This window comes from Lonchura striata, chromosome Z (genome assembly GCF_046129695.1).
Source record: "Lonchura striata isolate bLonStr1 chromosome Z, bLonStr1.mat, whole genome shotgun sequence".
In the NCBI taxonomy this organism is placed as follows: domain Eukaryota; kingdom Metazoa; phylum Chordata; class Aves; order Passeriformes; family Estrildidae; genus Lonchura; species Lonchura striata.
Window position 1 is genome coordinate 5,623,380 of NC_134642.1, and position 16,518 is coordinate 5,639,897.

The following is a 16,518-nucleotide window of genomic DNA, read 5'->3' on the forward strand; positions in this document are numbered from 1 at the left end:
TCTAGTCTGTTTTTTTCTAATTTATGTTTTTTTCCTGAAGGTAGGCAGCACCCACTAGTGCAGGTCATCCGCAGAAAGGCAGTGAATATCAGGTAAATAAATAAAGAACTCAAGTTATTTGGAGGGACAAGACAATAAGAAGAAAAAGCCTGCTATTAAATATACAACATTTCTTAGACAAAGAATTGAAGTGCAGAAAAATTCACTGAGCTGTGTCACATCCCACGGAAGATGTGGACAAAAGCAAGTCTCCAGCCTAGATCTTCCAAGACACAAGCTGAAGTTTCCCAGACTTGAGCTTCAGTATCCACATCCCTACTTTCCCACTCCAGAAAGATTATATTAACATGTATTTTCAGTAAGCTATGAGACAAGCAAAACCTGAAAGCTTTTTATGCTGCTATTTCACATGTTTCTCATCTATTACCAGTAGCAGAACAGAGTGTTTTCTCGGTCAAATGAAGAAAAGTATTTTCCACTTCTTTCCTGAAAAACTTAGTCTTTTCTAATAAGAGGTCTACATCATTCTCCTTAAAAGCCAGAATGTAAGACCTGCAACCTAGTGGGAGGCAGTATCCCCACCCACAGACATGTTTTTCCATCTTCCATCATTAACAGCTGAAACTGGATTCTTAATACTCAGCACAAGGCACTCTATGCAAACTTTGAGGTGAGAGACTTCTAGGTAACTCCTGTAACTCAACATAAGCACACACTGTAAAAACACAGCATTAAAACAAAGGCCACTTGATCCAGCAGAGGAAATTATGTAGGATGGCTTTTCACAGATACCCTTCATAGCTGACATCAAACAGCAAATGGCACCCCTATCTAAGAGGAATAAGAATTGAGCAAAAGTCTTCCAGGCACTCCTGGTAACAATGCCAATCTCTGCAAGATAACTCTGGGATATTGTTACCCATTGGATTCTGAGATTAGCTCAGCTGGTTAGAGCATGGTGCTAATAATTCCAAAGTTGCCAACATAATCCCCACGAGGGCCATTTACTTAAGAGCTGGGCTTGATGATGCTTTCAGCACAGAATATTGTCATCTGTTATTGTCATGCACACACTGTACAACTACTGGGTGAGAAACTCCACTGAGACCACAGTAACAGAGGTGCCAGGAAGATGCCTCAGTATCTCTGGGGCATAAACAATTAACGATGTAATGGCAGCACACACTCAGCCATTAACATTGACAGCCTGCTTCCACCTGCATTAAACAGTGCTCTGGCTTCCAGAGATCACTGTTTAGACGAGGACACTGACAACTTCCTATTTCTGTTTTCAGGATACTCTTATAGCGGCTGCCAGGACGGCATAGCTGGACTTTTCCTCCACTTGATAGAAAAGTGCCTATGAAACCAGGACTAGTCCATTCCATCTTCCAGCAGCAATGGTCATGCTTTAGCACATGTCACAGCCCTCTGCCACCCTGGCTGAAGGCAAGCAGCATGCACCCCAAGCATCTACTGCTACACTATTGAACAGTGTCAGCTGAGCTTGTGGAGGCTTCCTGGGGTGACCAATGCAGACAGATAGCCTCTCACAGCCCTGCAACTGCTACAGAGCCAATGAGAAATGCTGCCCTTGAGCTCAAGCCCTGGCTTGCTCAGAGAATATCAGCCCCAGCCGCCCCACACTGGGGCGGACAGCAGTGCCCAAGCAGCCCTGTTGCTGAAGGGGGGGACAGGGCCACCTGCACACACAGGTCCTCTTCTGCAGGCCTGGTTACACAGTCACAAAGGTAACCACAACTGGGCTGCATGCACAACACACCTCACTTGGCACATCAACAGGCTGGGGAGGATAGAAAAAGGGGCAGGTGCACCTTTACAGCTGAAGGAAGGCATCACCACAGGCACCAAAATGCTGCATTGTGAGAGACAGCTGGCAACTGCTGCACCAGAGGCTTGCACAAGATCAGAGTGTCAGGAGCACATCAGTAGAGACTCCTCAGCAAGTCTCTTGTGCTGCTTGCTCCTAAAGGTCAGTAGGTTCCTTCCCCTACTGCTTCCTGACCCTGCTGTGACAGCACTTTTCATCCACTCTGGCCTCTCTAGGCACAGACACAAAGATACTAAAAGGGAACATGTCCCACTGAGATTCATTCTAAGCAGATACTGAAAAACTAAGTCTCCTCTGCCACTTTTGTGCTGCAATGACCAGCCTGGTAAATAATGAAATGAACATTCAAGCACCCAACCCCTCACCTATCCCCCTGCTCCATCTGGAGTTGAAGAAGGAACATCCCATTTGCACACAGCAGGTGAAATCGGCTAGGAACAAATTTGTCCCAATTTTACCAAGGTTAATCCGTAAAGCATGCCAAATTTATACCAGTTGCCTGATTCAGGATGCCATTAAACACTGAGTTCTGCGTTGTGTCAACAGGAAGTCTGTTGAGCAAGAACTAAATAGACTATCACCCCATCCCACTGTCAACTCCCCTTCCCACCTTTATGATCCAGTTTCAGTGTTAGCTACCAGAAGCTAACCAGTCTCTCCAAGCAAGTTTGAGGTGTCTCCTCATTTGCAGGAAAGCAGGGAGAGAAAGGTTTTTACACAGTGACCCCTGAACATGATTTTTCTTTCCTCTCTCCCTGTGAGCTCCTTCCCCCCACTTCAGTGATGCTGGAAGCTATCCAGTACAAAGTACCACTTGAACTGCACACATTAGGGTGAGCTTTGAACCCAGGTTTCGCAATGCAGCCCAAACTCACAGCAGCCAGCAAGGCGGTTCAGTGGGAAGCCAAGGCTAGCCCACATTTTTTGTGAGAAGGGTAAGGATCAAACTATTTCTAGGCTACACCTTCAGTAAGTACAAATGGGAGAGAGCCTTCATCAGCACAACCCAAGGACAACGGCCTCCTAACAGGAAAGCAAAGAGAGAAAGAACTGTGCAGCTGTGATAACAGCATGGTAAGAGATGTTCTGCTCCTTCTCTGCCATTTCCTGTTAAGAGGGCTTTTCCTCCTGACATCTTCTCATCCCAAATGAGAACCATTAATGAGAAAACTGCTGCATAACTGAGGAGCCCCACAAAAACAAGCCATCTCTCAAGCCTTCATTACAAATTGACTAATAATCAGTGTGGAATAGAGATTATGAGCAGTTTCATGCCCTCTGGGGTACTTGATGGGAAACCAGTAGAGCAGATCTGTAGATACTTACCCGTCAGAAGGTACCAAGAAATAGCTGAGCAGATCCAGAATGGTTACTCTGCTGTGTTTCTCTGGCACCCTTGAAGAATATGAATGCACCTCTGCTGCCCAGTAAACCTATAGCTACCTTGACATGACACACATGCTAAACACCAAACTTTTACCTGATACAACACTGGGACTGCTCAGCCTGGAGAAACACTCTTTAAAACTACCTCAAATTAGGTTATAGCAAGGTTGTTCTCTTCTCCCAGGGGACTAGTAACAGGACCAGAGGACATATCCTCTAGACATTTCAGGAGTCAGGTCAGACATCAGGAACAGTTTTTTCACTGCAAGGGTGAAAAGGGCAGGCATTTGGACAGGCTGCCCAGAGGTGGCAGAGTTGCTGTCCCTAGAAGTGTTCAAAAAATAACTGGGCATGGCATTTAGTGGTAGAGTTTAGCTGGCATGGTGGTGTTCAGACAAAGGCTGGATTTTATGATTTTGGAGGTCTTTTCCAGTCTTAATGTCTCTATGATCTATTATCTTCAGAAGATCCTGGCAAAAACATATCAAACCATCATTCCCACTGTAAAATTCAGCTCCCCTGAAATAGCCTCCTGGTTTATCTAGTTTAGACATCACTCCAGAAAATCCCACAACATTCTAGAATTCCCCTACTTTCTAAAGGCAGTCTGGTAACCTGCAAAATTTAGACCTCTAGTAGCAGGATAGGAAGAGTATTTTTAGCTCTTAGGGCCTAGGTTACATGGGCAATTGCTGAGATGAGACAACCTTAAGGAGCCACAGCCAGCTTTGAGACTACTTCCCCAGCTTCATTTGTAACATTTTTCTAAACTAGGAGACTGTTCACAAGGCCAGGATATAACGCACATTCAGAGAGCAGACAGGCTCACTCCTTGCAGTTGACACAATCCATGACCCCTCTGGTGGGCAGTCCTATCCTGGAAGATCAAGCTCCATAAAGGGCAAAAACACACAAAACAAAAACTTTGTCATCATTGGCAGCTATGTTTATATACAAGAAAAGACAGAGGTGGTGAGCCCCTTGTCTGTTTTATTTAACAGTGGACTAATTCCAGCTCTGAATTCACTGGACCCAAGTCCTGTAGAAACAAGCCTCAGACACCTCAGTGAAGACTTCAGGGACTGTGACCATTACCAGTGGTAAATATGATAGGCTTTCCTCTCTTGTGACACTGAGTTCCTAAAACAACCCAAGCAGCTGGCAAGCATCCTGACATTTGAAAGGTTCAGAAAGCTTATCAGAGACCACTTTCCACTCACCACTTCATTAATTCGTGTTCCTTTTGCATTCCCTACTGATACCTCCTCAAGGTCAGATCCTCTGAACAAGTCTGCACAAATCACACCCTTGTCCAACACAGGTATTCCCTAAACCCCCATGCTTTCTCAGACTTTTAGCTGCTTGCAAGAGGTACAGCATCCTATGAGGTCTCAATCTAAAGGCAAAAGAATTTCAAGAACACCATACTGGATCCACACTCCTGTGTCCTTTTTATCACAAGGAGAAATTCTTCTTATGTATTGTCTATTTTTAACACGTAGATTTCCACACTGTTAACAGATGGTGAGGACAGCATTTTCAGCCACTCAGAACACACCTTGGCAGAAGAACATCAGTTGCCTGGGTCTACCCTCATGCCAGTGCAAGAATATGTTTCACACCATCCACTTAATCTATATCTTCTGTTGTAAAGTTACATAGCAGGTTTGGGATACTCGCAATTATTAAAGTGACTGGACATGTCTGCTATTGTCTCTGCCACTTCTGCCATGAGGAAGTGGCAGGATTTTGTTGTCATTGTTGCAGCTTGCAGCATTCAAAAGGTTTTAGACTCATGGGTGCATCCTTGCAGCCTGGCAATGCCTCACCCACAGAGCAGAGCAGGTCACAGCACAGGTTTTCATTTCACATCTTTGTTGCTGCACACAGCAGTCATGCACCCTCCTTGCCTGATCTGTACTCAAACACACTCTCACACTGGAAATCAGGACAGAAGTATTGAGCACCTTCAAGCCCTCTGGTTTCTGTCCACCCACCACTCTATCCAGTTTGAATACAGTCTTTCCAAAGCCAGACCAATTGCTCAGGCAGGGATCATTAGAGGAGGAACATTAAGTAAGGTACAGGATGTTTGCCAGTTTTTCTTGAAAAGCTGTATAGGCTTGAAAGCTACAAGATGGTAACTTAAGATCTCAAAACACCCTTGGGCTAATACTTACAGTCTGTCTTCTTCTGTACGTGAAGTTCTTCCATAGCAGCAATCCCAGCTGCGTCCAGAAAGCCATCTTCCTTCAGCAAAGCCTAGAAGCTCTCTTTGTGTAGCAGCAGCAGTCCACAGTACAGATGTTGTGGCCAGGCATTAACTAGCGAAAGAAAAGAAAAACAGGAAAAAAAGTTGGAAGGGGAAAGTTCTGTCATTCAAAACAGAAAAGGCAACAAGACAGGGAAAGACAAGAAGCTGTACTCTGTGACCCTGCAGTGCCTCCGTGGAACACCCCACTGCCTTCTTTCTTACCCTATTCTCTCCAACCAAGTCTCATGGGTCTCAGTAAGCTCAGATTTAGACTCACTTTTTCTCATCTCAGAGCTCCAAAGCACAAAAAGAGGTTTGCTATATAATTTTCTTATTTTCTGCCTCAGAAATTCCAAGTGCAAGGACAGCTCAGAGTGAGAATAAGTAACAGGCTTTGAAAAACTATTTAAATATCCTTCTGACTAAGTCTGAACCATACAATTCAACCTTTTTCCTTAAAGCCTCTTTCCATATTCACTTTTATAATGGTGAAAAGCTGTCTGTCAAATTAGGAAAACCTTTGTTTGAAGTCCAATCAACACCATTTGTAGGAGAAAGTGCTGTGCATTTAACAGGCAAGGGAGAAATGCCCATTCCCATGAAGGTAAGTAACTAAGAAGGATGATAGGGTTGTTAACATTTAAATGAAGTGAAAAAAAAATTGTTGTTGAGTCTGTGTTCAAGTCTTGTAACCACCTGGCCTCCAACACTGTTGTGCATTAAATGTGTGTCTTGCTACAGTACAAGAGCACAGAGGATTAAAAAATATTAATAATTTTTAAAAATTAATCTCTTTGGTGGCAATTAATAAGAACATAGTATAGTACCATTCCAACAAGGCTCAATCTTAAAGCTCTACGGTGAGCTTTCACTATATTAGTTAAATGTCATGAAACCATTTTCCCAGAATTAATTCAGCATATCTTAATTTACTTCCAAGTTTTAAGGCCACTTCAAATTAAGAGCAGTTGAATCTTGAGTAAGTGTCTGCACAGGAACTTAGTTAAACCACATTAAATTAATTCTGATTCATGTACCTGAATACACTTTGCTGATAGAATCAGCATTAAGAGGAAAACTAGCAGTTGATTCAAACATACAGCAAGAGAATCACTCTTTCCAATACCTGCTAAATTTGGAACACACATACTTTTGAATCTGATGTCTCACACAACAGTAACCTAGCCTTAAGATTCAGAGTTGCATGTCTGATTGCAAACTGCATTGAAACGATTACCAAAAATTTGTAAATGTCCTAGGAACACAAGGCTTCCTTGGGAAATTCTCTGGCCAGACCTACATTGGAGTAACATTAGATAAAAAGTTAAGGATGTGAGCTTTGAGGTGATGAACAATTTTCATCTTTAAGTAACATCCAAAAGTAAATTCCATTACTACAATGACTTGCAGACTAAAAACTTCTCTTAATAATGTAGGTCTGTGTTACAAAAAAAAATTCTCTAACATGACTAACAAAAATAAACCTGTGACACTGAGTTCTGTAGGCGATTACACAGTAGTATCACAACAGGACAACAGTGCTTCTTAACACCAGTACAGAGAACCAAAGAGGAGTAATAGATGCATACAAAACCTTACAAACTAAACCTCACAGCAGCAGCAGAGCATGCAGTCAGCACAGTCTCAATAACTTCTGCCAGATGCTGCTCTAACTCGCTGACAGACCTCCACAGATGCACCTTCACAGAGTCGTGCCCAGCTCGTCAGGCAGGACAGCCATCCTTCCCTGCCCAGTGCATCCTGCTGGGTGAAGCACCCTGACACTAACACACGGCAGATCCATGCACATCTGGCTGGTAAACCATGACTTACCAGGAATATGTAGCAAAAGGTATTGGGCATGCTACTGGCACACCCACAGCAGGGAAAAACCCGAGGACAAATCCTGGCTGATGACTGCATCCATGCTCACAGACCCAAAGCACCCCTCTGCTTACAGCCTTGGATATGGGGGGGTAGGGGGGTCTTTGAAGCACCTCCTCTTGATGCCAATATTACATATCTAAAGCTGCAGTCAACCTAGCAACACAGCTAAGTAGGGAATATTGTTACCTCTTCTTTGTACTACCTCTACTCTTAAGTTTCTGAATATTATTTCAGGGATTTAGCAATACTTTTACTTACTCTAAAGGGGAACCTGGATTACTTCTCACATAGTACACAAGCACTTACTGACCACTAATACGGTACAAAAGTCTTTTTAAGAACACTAAGATAATTGCTCTTTTAATGCATTTTCCCACAAGGATACTGGTACTGGTCTGCGGGTCACAGACCTCCATTTGATTTTTTTGTGCTCTCCACCATGCCACAAAATCTTTGCTGCCCGAGTCTAATCCTGCAGCCATTGCACAATTTTGGCATACAGAAGCAGAGGACTGGAAGGGACTGTATAGCCTTCTAACAGTCACGGGTAGTTATGCAATAGCTGTTTTTTATCTTCAGAAGGGTGTTCAGAGTACCCACTCCATACTTCATTCCCATGCCCCCAATAGTGTTAAATCTCTGCAAAAAAACCCTAACTTCCACTGTTTTCCAGAAATTAAAGCTAAACACCAAAACCCATAAGAATGAAGTGCCTCAAGAAGCGTACAAGAAGTATCACATGGAGAGTCAAAGGGACTTTTGGTATTCTCATCAATGGAATTAGATCCTATTCCTGCACCTTAATATCCTGCACAGAGGCAAAACAGAAGTTCAATCAATTTGTGGAATGACTGAACCCAAATCAAAGGGTACCCAAATCAAAGGGTAGCTGGTTTAATGCAGATCAGTGAAAATTCAGATACTGATCCCTTGCAACTGCAGTCAGTCCACAGGATCCAGAGCATGGAAATACTGCTTTATAGATTACCTCATGTCAGCAAACTGTAGCGAGCTAAAGGCATGTATTTTATCATTTAACTCATCTCAGCTGACCAGCCAGAAGCATGCACAGCTAGGAAGACTCAGCTGTGCCACCTGCTTGAACTTCAGCTTTCTAAGCTAAACTTTACTGGGAAGAAAACAAATGATCTGGCCTGCTCTGCCTGGACAAAAGTTTTAACTGACATAAAAATACTGACTTTTAATGACTGTCCAGATGTAGGCATACCAGCTAAATCTCTGCATTAATGTAGGGCATGGAGCCTAACAGTGGGCTAATCAAGAATGGAAGTGCACCTGAGCCTGAAGAGTATCCAGTTCTTCCAGCCATGCTTGGGTGACAGCTGCAATGACACTGTATGCCCCAGTCAGTATGTGTTACAGACTGATGAATAGGTTTGTTAGTAGTCACCTGTGATTTTCATCCACAGAAGCTGATATACTTGGTTCATTGCTGACACAAGGTTCACTTGAATAACTAATCCATCAGAAAGCACTCAGCAAACTAATACCAGGGGAAAGTGGCTGAGCATCCTTTCAGATGTTCTTCCAGCTCGCAATAGGCAAGAACTGTAAGCAGAGACTCAGATAACTGATGAACCCAACACTTCCAACTTGGTTAGAGCTGAAGTCCCACTTTATCACCACTTCAGACCAGTTTGGTAAGTTCAACATAGCTGGGAAATACAACTCGCCATTTAGTACTGCCGTGCCAAAACTCTGTTAGTTTCCAATGATGGATTTTATGTCTCACCTGTGTAAAATTTTGAGCCAACAGCAGCTATCAATGACCACACCTAACACTCATCCAGAACTGCCTGAAGCAGAAATACTACTTTCTGTCTAGAGTAAGAAAAGCTGCAGGGATCCATCCCCATAGCATTAGTTTTCCTGTGATATGAAGTACCACAGTACAACACCCAACCACACAATTAAAGCACAGATTACACACACTTGTCCCATGGTCTGTCTTTGCAGAAGACTCCCTCCATTTTGCCCTGCTGCAGAAGTCCTGAACAGCCTCCCGACATACACAGCTGCAGTTTTATCTCATTTTCTGCAATTCAGAAAATTACTCAAGAGAAAGTTAGGGTACAGGGCAACCTCTGAAAATAATGACAATGAAACACATCCTTTGGCCAGCCCTTTCTCTCTAGAAAGGGTGCTAGCTGCTCTTTCAAAGTAGAATGGCTGTTGATAAGTCCATTAGTTGGTAGACCAACAGTCTCCAGACTTAATCCCTCTTAAATAAATAATAATAAATGCTAATAAATTCATTTATTGCTAATAAATAATCCCTCCCTTTTTACAGCTGTAGATTTAGAGAGTAAAATGTGGCAGAAAATCAGTTCTCCACCCCCTTGCCTGTTGTCTGTACTAAGTAAACATAAAATAGCCTTCAAAAGCAGCTTTCTGCAAACAATGCAGCTGTTTGCTTTCTTTGGGTAGGCAAAAAAACCTTTCCCCTAGAGAAAAAAAATCACTATTTCAAGAGGGAACAAAGTGAACTTACCAAACCTTATGAGACTGGAACATTTCAGGGTTCTGGCAAGACACTATAGACTATTTAAACAAAGTCCTTGTCAGCAGAGCTAAAAAGCTTTCACCAGTTGATGGAATGCTCAGTGGACTCCATGAAATAAGCTAGCAGCCCCCATCCTTTAAGCCACATTTTCCTTATCACAGAAGCTACCACCACTGGCAATTCTCCACAGAACAAGTGGCCATGGAGAGTACAAATCTAACAGCTACACATGATGCCCTCATGAGCTACAGGAGCCATCACTTTCCTTTCTCACAAGCAGACATGATCTAGCACTTCTGCTTCCTGCCCCAGACAAAAAATTGGTACATCTGCTTAACTCCAATAGATCTTGTCTATACAAGTCAAATGAGACTCAGTTTGGAAGAAGCAACTAAAACATAAACATTGGATTTCTGCAGGATTATAGTCCTCTTTATGAACACTGATAAATATCTTGACATTTAATTTCTTTTAGGTAGTGTCAAGCTGCATTTTGTGGAGGAAACAATACCATGAGCCATGTGATTTCTGCAAATCCTAGAGTCAGAGTCCTCCAGTGATCTGTATGCCATCAGTGGCGAGCAGATCCCTCTCAGGATTGTGGGATGAAGGCAGATCAGAAGTGCCTCACTCATGAACTGACATTCTGATTGTGCTGGTTTTGCCCTAATTGGTATTTGGTGAGGAGGGAAGAAGCCAATCACAGAAGTGATTTTCTAAGTGAAGCTGCTAAAGAGTTTCCTCTGTGCCAAAACCACTCAGTAACTAGCTTTGAAAACTGACAGTTGATTAAACCACTAGAAAGCTGAATACGCCTCCATGAACACGCATGTTAAAGACGAACAAAGCCCAAGAAAAATCTCTCTTCTGGTTTGCAGAGAGAGTTCTTCCCCGCTCCTGGCTGGGTGAGGGAGGGGAGGCCACAGGCTGAGGCCATGGCCGTGCTGTTCACATCTCGTCCCCACAGTGTGGCCACCGCGCTGTGTCCTGTGTCCGAGGCCAGAGGCAGCCCTGCAGCTGGAAATGAACACCCAGCCCATCCTGACACAGCCCCAGTGCTGAAAATCCATCACTGCCATTGCCTCGGCTGCCGCCCGGCAGGGATCGCTCAGCAGGCCCCGGGTGAGATACCGACCCTTCCAATGCATAAATAAGACTTGCAGACCTTTAATCCTCCCTCCAGTGAGAGAAAAGGACAGAGTCAAGACACACAGAGGAACAACATGAAGACATCAAGGTTAATGAAGAAAGAGTCAAGTCCCAGATAGAAGGAGAATGAGAATATGGCTTAAACTTGGGTTGAAATCCTCTTGTAAGGCTACGGAGAGGAAAGTAAATGATACATCAGACTCTTTTTCCAATAACTCGTTGTAAAGTATGTGGAGATGACACGTTCAAAGATACGAGCCAAGGCATCTATGCTAAAGCAAGCAGATTTTGAAGTAGTGGTGATCCCATGAGAAGTTTGAACAGAGAGAGGAGTGATGAAGACCCTCTTCCCCCAGGGAAAGAAGAAGACCTCTGCTCCCAGAGATGAAGACAATCTCAGAGATAAAGAGAACCTTTGCTCTTGAACAGCTCATCTTTAAAATAGTACCCCATAAGTTGGCATGGCCCCTAAACGCAGCTGTGGGAAAGCTGTGAAAGATGGGAGTGATTTCACAATTGCAGATTCCCATGGGTCTGCTATTCATGGAAATTAAAAGCTACAAGAGAACTGCTTCTGGTGGAGAAGCCTCCATGGCATGGCAAGGGAAACTCTTTTCCCTAAGTGAACTGAAGAAAGACTATTCTAGAAGTAGTTCTAGAACAGAACTGACTTAGAAATCCCAAGTTTTTTCTCTTTACATTGTCAGTGAGAAAGAAAAGAGGGTGTATGGAGGTGGAGGGAGGAGAACTGTTCTAAAGGTTTTATTCTCATTATTCTTTTTTTAGTTATTGTTAATAAAGCTTTCTTTATACCCTTTTAAAGTTCTGAGCCTGTTTTGCCTTCCTCCTAATCCTATCTCACAGCAAGAAATGAGTAAGTATATTCTAGTGGGTGCACTAACAGTTGGCCAGCACTGAACCCACCACATTAATTGGTGCATTGGCCAGGAAATCTTAAATTGGTCAACCAAAACCACTACACTGATCTACACAAGACAAACCACCAGAGGACTAGTGGCCTGGATGGGCATTAGTGTAGCAGAGGTGCAATTAAGTCTAGAGTCTAGAACCAAGTCCCCAGATCAGGTTCTAGAGCCTTGGCCACTTCTCAGCTGAACACCAGGATTTCCCTTCTTCCGCACAGTAACTAGAAGGAGAAAAACAGTATTGATCCCAATTATGTTAAGATTAGGCCACATAAAGAGCAGCTGTGGACAAATGCAAGCAATTTTTGTCCTGTTGCTAGAGATGTAATTGGACATAAAATCCCCAGCAGGCAGTGGAAGCAGGCAATTAATAAAGCACCAAAAGTGATGTCCATTCTGTGACCTAAAGTCACAGTAAGCTTGCAAAACTGGCATTCCCATCACTAAAACTTCCAAGCAGCCAAAAAACTTATGACATCTACTGGAGCTCTAGGAAAGAGGGGAAACAGCCCCCTGAACAATAACAATTTCACACAAATAACAGTACCAATCTTTTAAAGTAATCCTTTAACCCAAGAGCCCGGAATATTTTGCAAAAAAGTGCCATAAAAAGCATTAGCAGCACAGAGTTCAGTCAACTCACCTAAGGCCACAAGCAAGCAAAAGCAGAGATTAGAATGAAACCATCAGATCCTACACGTCCACCTCCTGGCTTAAGCACTGCTGGAGTCTGTAGCAAACACAACCAGTGCAGGATCAGCAGTGGAGGTGTGAGCTTTGGACCTATGGGCTCTTGCCTGGGACACAGGATCGTTATCACTGGAGGCACAGGGACACTAAAAGCTGCTCTTTCATAACCTCACCATAGAGGACATTTCTGTCCCTTTTGCCAAATGGATAAGGGACACAAAGTCTTCTATTGCACCTAAAGAGCTCTTCAGTGAGAAGTGCTTTCCTCTTAAAAATCACCCAGGTCATGTCACAGAGTTTACAGCAATTCCTTGTTCCTACCAATGTGATTGGAGAGCTTCTGGGTAAAGCACACAAGAATTTGATTAGGATGACAAACAACAATATTTTAGTGGCAGCTCTTGGCAAGATCCTCTACTGGTTTACTTCTCACACTGACTACCTGGCCTTGGGTTATGGAGTGAACAGATTCCAGTTTTGTTCTCCAGTGCTTACTAATACTGAAGGCAACCAGTAAATTACTTTCAACATAGCCATCCAACTGAATTTGTTTTCCCTCCTTGAGGAGCATATAAAATTTGGTAAAACCAACATTTAAAGGGCAATGCCAAAATACCAGGAATCTGATGATGCAGGCTTATAGATTACCTCTAGCAACTTGCCACCTCTGGTCAAAGACACAGAGCCCCCCATTCATCAACAGAACCCTTGCAACAGCATACACACAGCTACAAAACACTGAATAAATAATTTCACATTATTATTTAAGGGGGCTCCAACCTCACAGGATATTGGAGACAACCAAAGAAAAATGACTCCTTTCAGCACAGGCCAACAATAAAATACTTGTTCACAACCTGCTTGAACTGCTGCTATGAAAACAACTAGTGACAGAACTCAAGCCCAGTGTTAGGCTGTATTTGCTGCACTAGGTACTACACAGAAGAGCAAGCCTGGATCTTGCTCTGACATGACTGATGGTCACACAATGTCATGTCAGGAGCAGCAATCTGGCTTCCCAGATCTTTGGGCAAAATGGCAAGGGGCTTCTAAAGTTATTTAGCCTTGGGATGAGAATTGAGCAAATGGCTATTTTGTAAGTCAGTATATTATGTGCTGAGTTCTTCTGAATGCTCCACTATGAACAGATGAGCAGATGATGATTTAGGCCCAAAATTAATACAATGAACACTGACATTCCTGGTCCTAAACTGTTCAGAGTATCTAACTTGCCTCTTCTGTCAAAGCCAAACTCCTAGGATATATTTCTGAGACACTGGTGGGCCTATCCTTTCCAATCGGGAAAAAAAAAAAAAAAAAAAATCACACGAAACTTCATCACAGAGGAAAACACTAGCTTGCAAACTGCTCCATTATAAAGACTGGACTACATTTTTCAGAGCCCTCAGTGTCTCCTTAAAATATCTACGCACATGCACATTTTCAAAAAATGGCTGCTGCTTTACAACCTTCCCTTGTGACACAACATGCAGAGTAATTTTGAAAATTTTAATTTTTGAAATTTTGAAAAACCTGTCAAAGGTCAGCAATATCTGCCTATCAGAATGACCACAACAACTGGCTCTCATTACTTCTAGCATGCTTGATGAAAACAAGCACAACTCCAATGCAATGGAAGATGTCAAGTCTGTATGCACCATAGCTGGACTTACCGTAAAGAATCCACATGCAAGGGACTGTGGTATGCACTTAGGCAAGAGGATTGCTTAAGTGTCAAGTATAATACACAAGATGAAATGCAGTCATCTATTTTACAAAAAAAAAAAAAAAAAAAGCCAACAGCTTCCACTAGAAGGTTGTGAAATACATGAAGCATTTCAACTTCCTACATTACACTGAGTGTCCACTACTTTGCTTGTGGAAGAAAAAAAGGGCAAGAATATATCCATTTTAAGGCAAAAACAAACACAAAATGTGATTTGCTCTATCACGGCCAATGTCCAAGAATCCATAGTCCATATTAGCAGATTTTTTTTTTTTTTTGGCTCTCACAGAATGGCTTTTTTTTAGTGGAATGTAGAAATAATAGAACATCCTGCTAAAATAATAATTGCGACATTTGAGCTCAATTCATGGCATTAGGCTTTGCTCTTTGAGTATAGTATCATCAGCACAGTTTGCAAAAAGCTGTGCTACACAATCCCAGTCACTTTTCCCATCCATTTTTTGACACATCCCGTTGAAGGATAATATAATTGCAACTAGGAAACAGGGGTAAAGAAATTCACATTGCAAAAGGTACCTTTCTGCTTGGCAGCAATCACAAAGGGGAGAAGGAAGACACAGCCTCCCTAAGAAAGCAGCTTTTCCCAAAAGAAATCCACATGTTCAGACAATGTTAGGAGAGAAACACTTTCAACCACCACCCCTTCCACAGAACATTCTGGTCACTGAATTATTTACACTGATCAGATACCTGCTTTTAAAAAGCACAACAGTGACAGGTGCTCCATGATCCTACTGCAGAGTCACTGAAGCATCTGGCATATTTCTGTCTTCTACTGAGCAAAGTTATGAAGCCTTGTACCTTTGTCATCACATTCGTAAGGACTTTTCTGGAAAGAAGTCATTTCCGCTACATCTTGCTTTTGGAATTTGTTGTTTATCTTGGGACAAGACAAGGACACTAAAGGTGTTCAGTACAAGATTAAACTGTAGTTTAAGTGTATGCCTGTCCTACAACATCAAAAGAAATTGTAGTGTTATCTTCCTCTCTATCTTTGCCATTTGGGAACATCATGCCATCAACCAGCATGTTTTCAGCAACAGAGCAGAACACAACATTGCTTATAGTGTAGAGAACATCACAGTGGTGCCTTCAAGATTCAGAGGCAAAAAGAATAAGCTGTCTGTTAAACTTGATATCTACACAACTGCACTGATATCTGTGCACAGCTATAAGTAACAGCAAACAAAACAAAAATATCCCTGAACTATGCAGAAAAACATCAGCCAAGAAAAAGCCTCTAGCACAATGAAAGGAAATGGCATTGACGAAAGAAAGCAATAAACCAGCAAAGTCAGTATTTAGCAGCCATTGTCAGCTTGAGCAGAGTTGTCTGCAAAGCCTACAAGACCACCTTGGCTCCCACATAGCTACCATCCAACTGTGCTGATATGGGAGATGGTAATCCACTAAAGTGATAAGGAGATACCCAAGTACTTTTGAGATCAGTTTGTGTCAGATCAATCTATGAAGACTAATGAATTTATGATCAATCTTGGCAACCCATACAGACCTCAATAAACACTTATCTCTAAAGTTATTCATAGAAGAATATGAAAATAGCTGGCACACATGATAAGGCAGCCCACATACCTGCTGAGTCAGGTATGTGGCACAGGGCTGTGGCACAGGGCTGTTAGCTCGGAGCACTGCCAGAAAGCATGTGACAATCTTCCCATTTTGCCTGATCCAAAGAGCAAACAGTTGTTACTCACATTTTCTATTCTTCAGCTCCAGTAGCACCCCTACCACTGAAGAGTCAATTCTTAGGTGAGCATGGCAGTTAAAGCCATGCAAAGCAGGCTAATATACGCCTAATTCAACATCATGCTCAGACATACCCAGGAAGGAAGGATGAGAGAATCTGTGCAAGTCCTAAACTCCATCTCACAATTCAGAAGTTTCACAAATTTCAGGATGGAGCTCCATTAGTTTGCTCCTAAAGCTTCAGTGGACTAAGCACAGAGCTAAAGAGCTGTGATCAACTAAATTTCAACCAAATGAATCCAAACAAGCAAGCAAGTGCAGAAGTAGAATGAAGTGGGAAAAGCAATATGCTTACAAGAGAGCAAGATGAGCAAAAAGAAATTTTTCAAGTTTTTT

General features: G+C 42.6%; 1 protein-coding gene across 2 annotated transcripts in view; it reads right to left on the reverse strand.

Moving 5' to 3' along the window:
- The window catches only part of ABCA1 (ATP binding cassette subfamily A member 1), a 92,052-nt gene that overhangs the window by 70,173 nt on the left and 5,361 nt on the right, over positions 1-16,518 (reverse strand). Inside the window, exons 1-2 of one of the 2 annotated variants that reach the window (XM_021534834.2) lie at positions 12,622-12,898; positions 5,419-5,562 (exon numbers count right to left, since the gene is read on the reverse strand). In XM_021534834.2, coding sequence (XP_021390509.2) covers positions 5,419-5,484 — 66 coding nt within the window. In that variant the 5' untranslated portion in view covers positions 5,485-5,562; positions 12,622-12,898. Of the gene's footprint in view, positions 1-5,418; positions 5,563-12,621; positions 12,899-16,518 lie in introns of those variants that run through there. The other variant, XM_021534836.2, reaches the window with a different exon arrangement.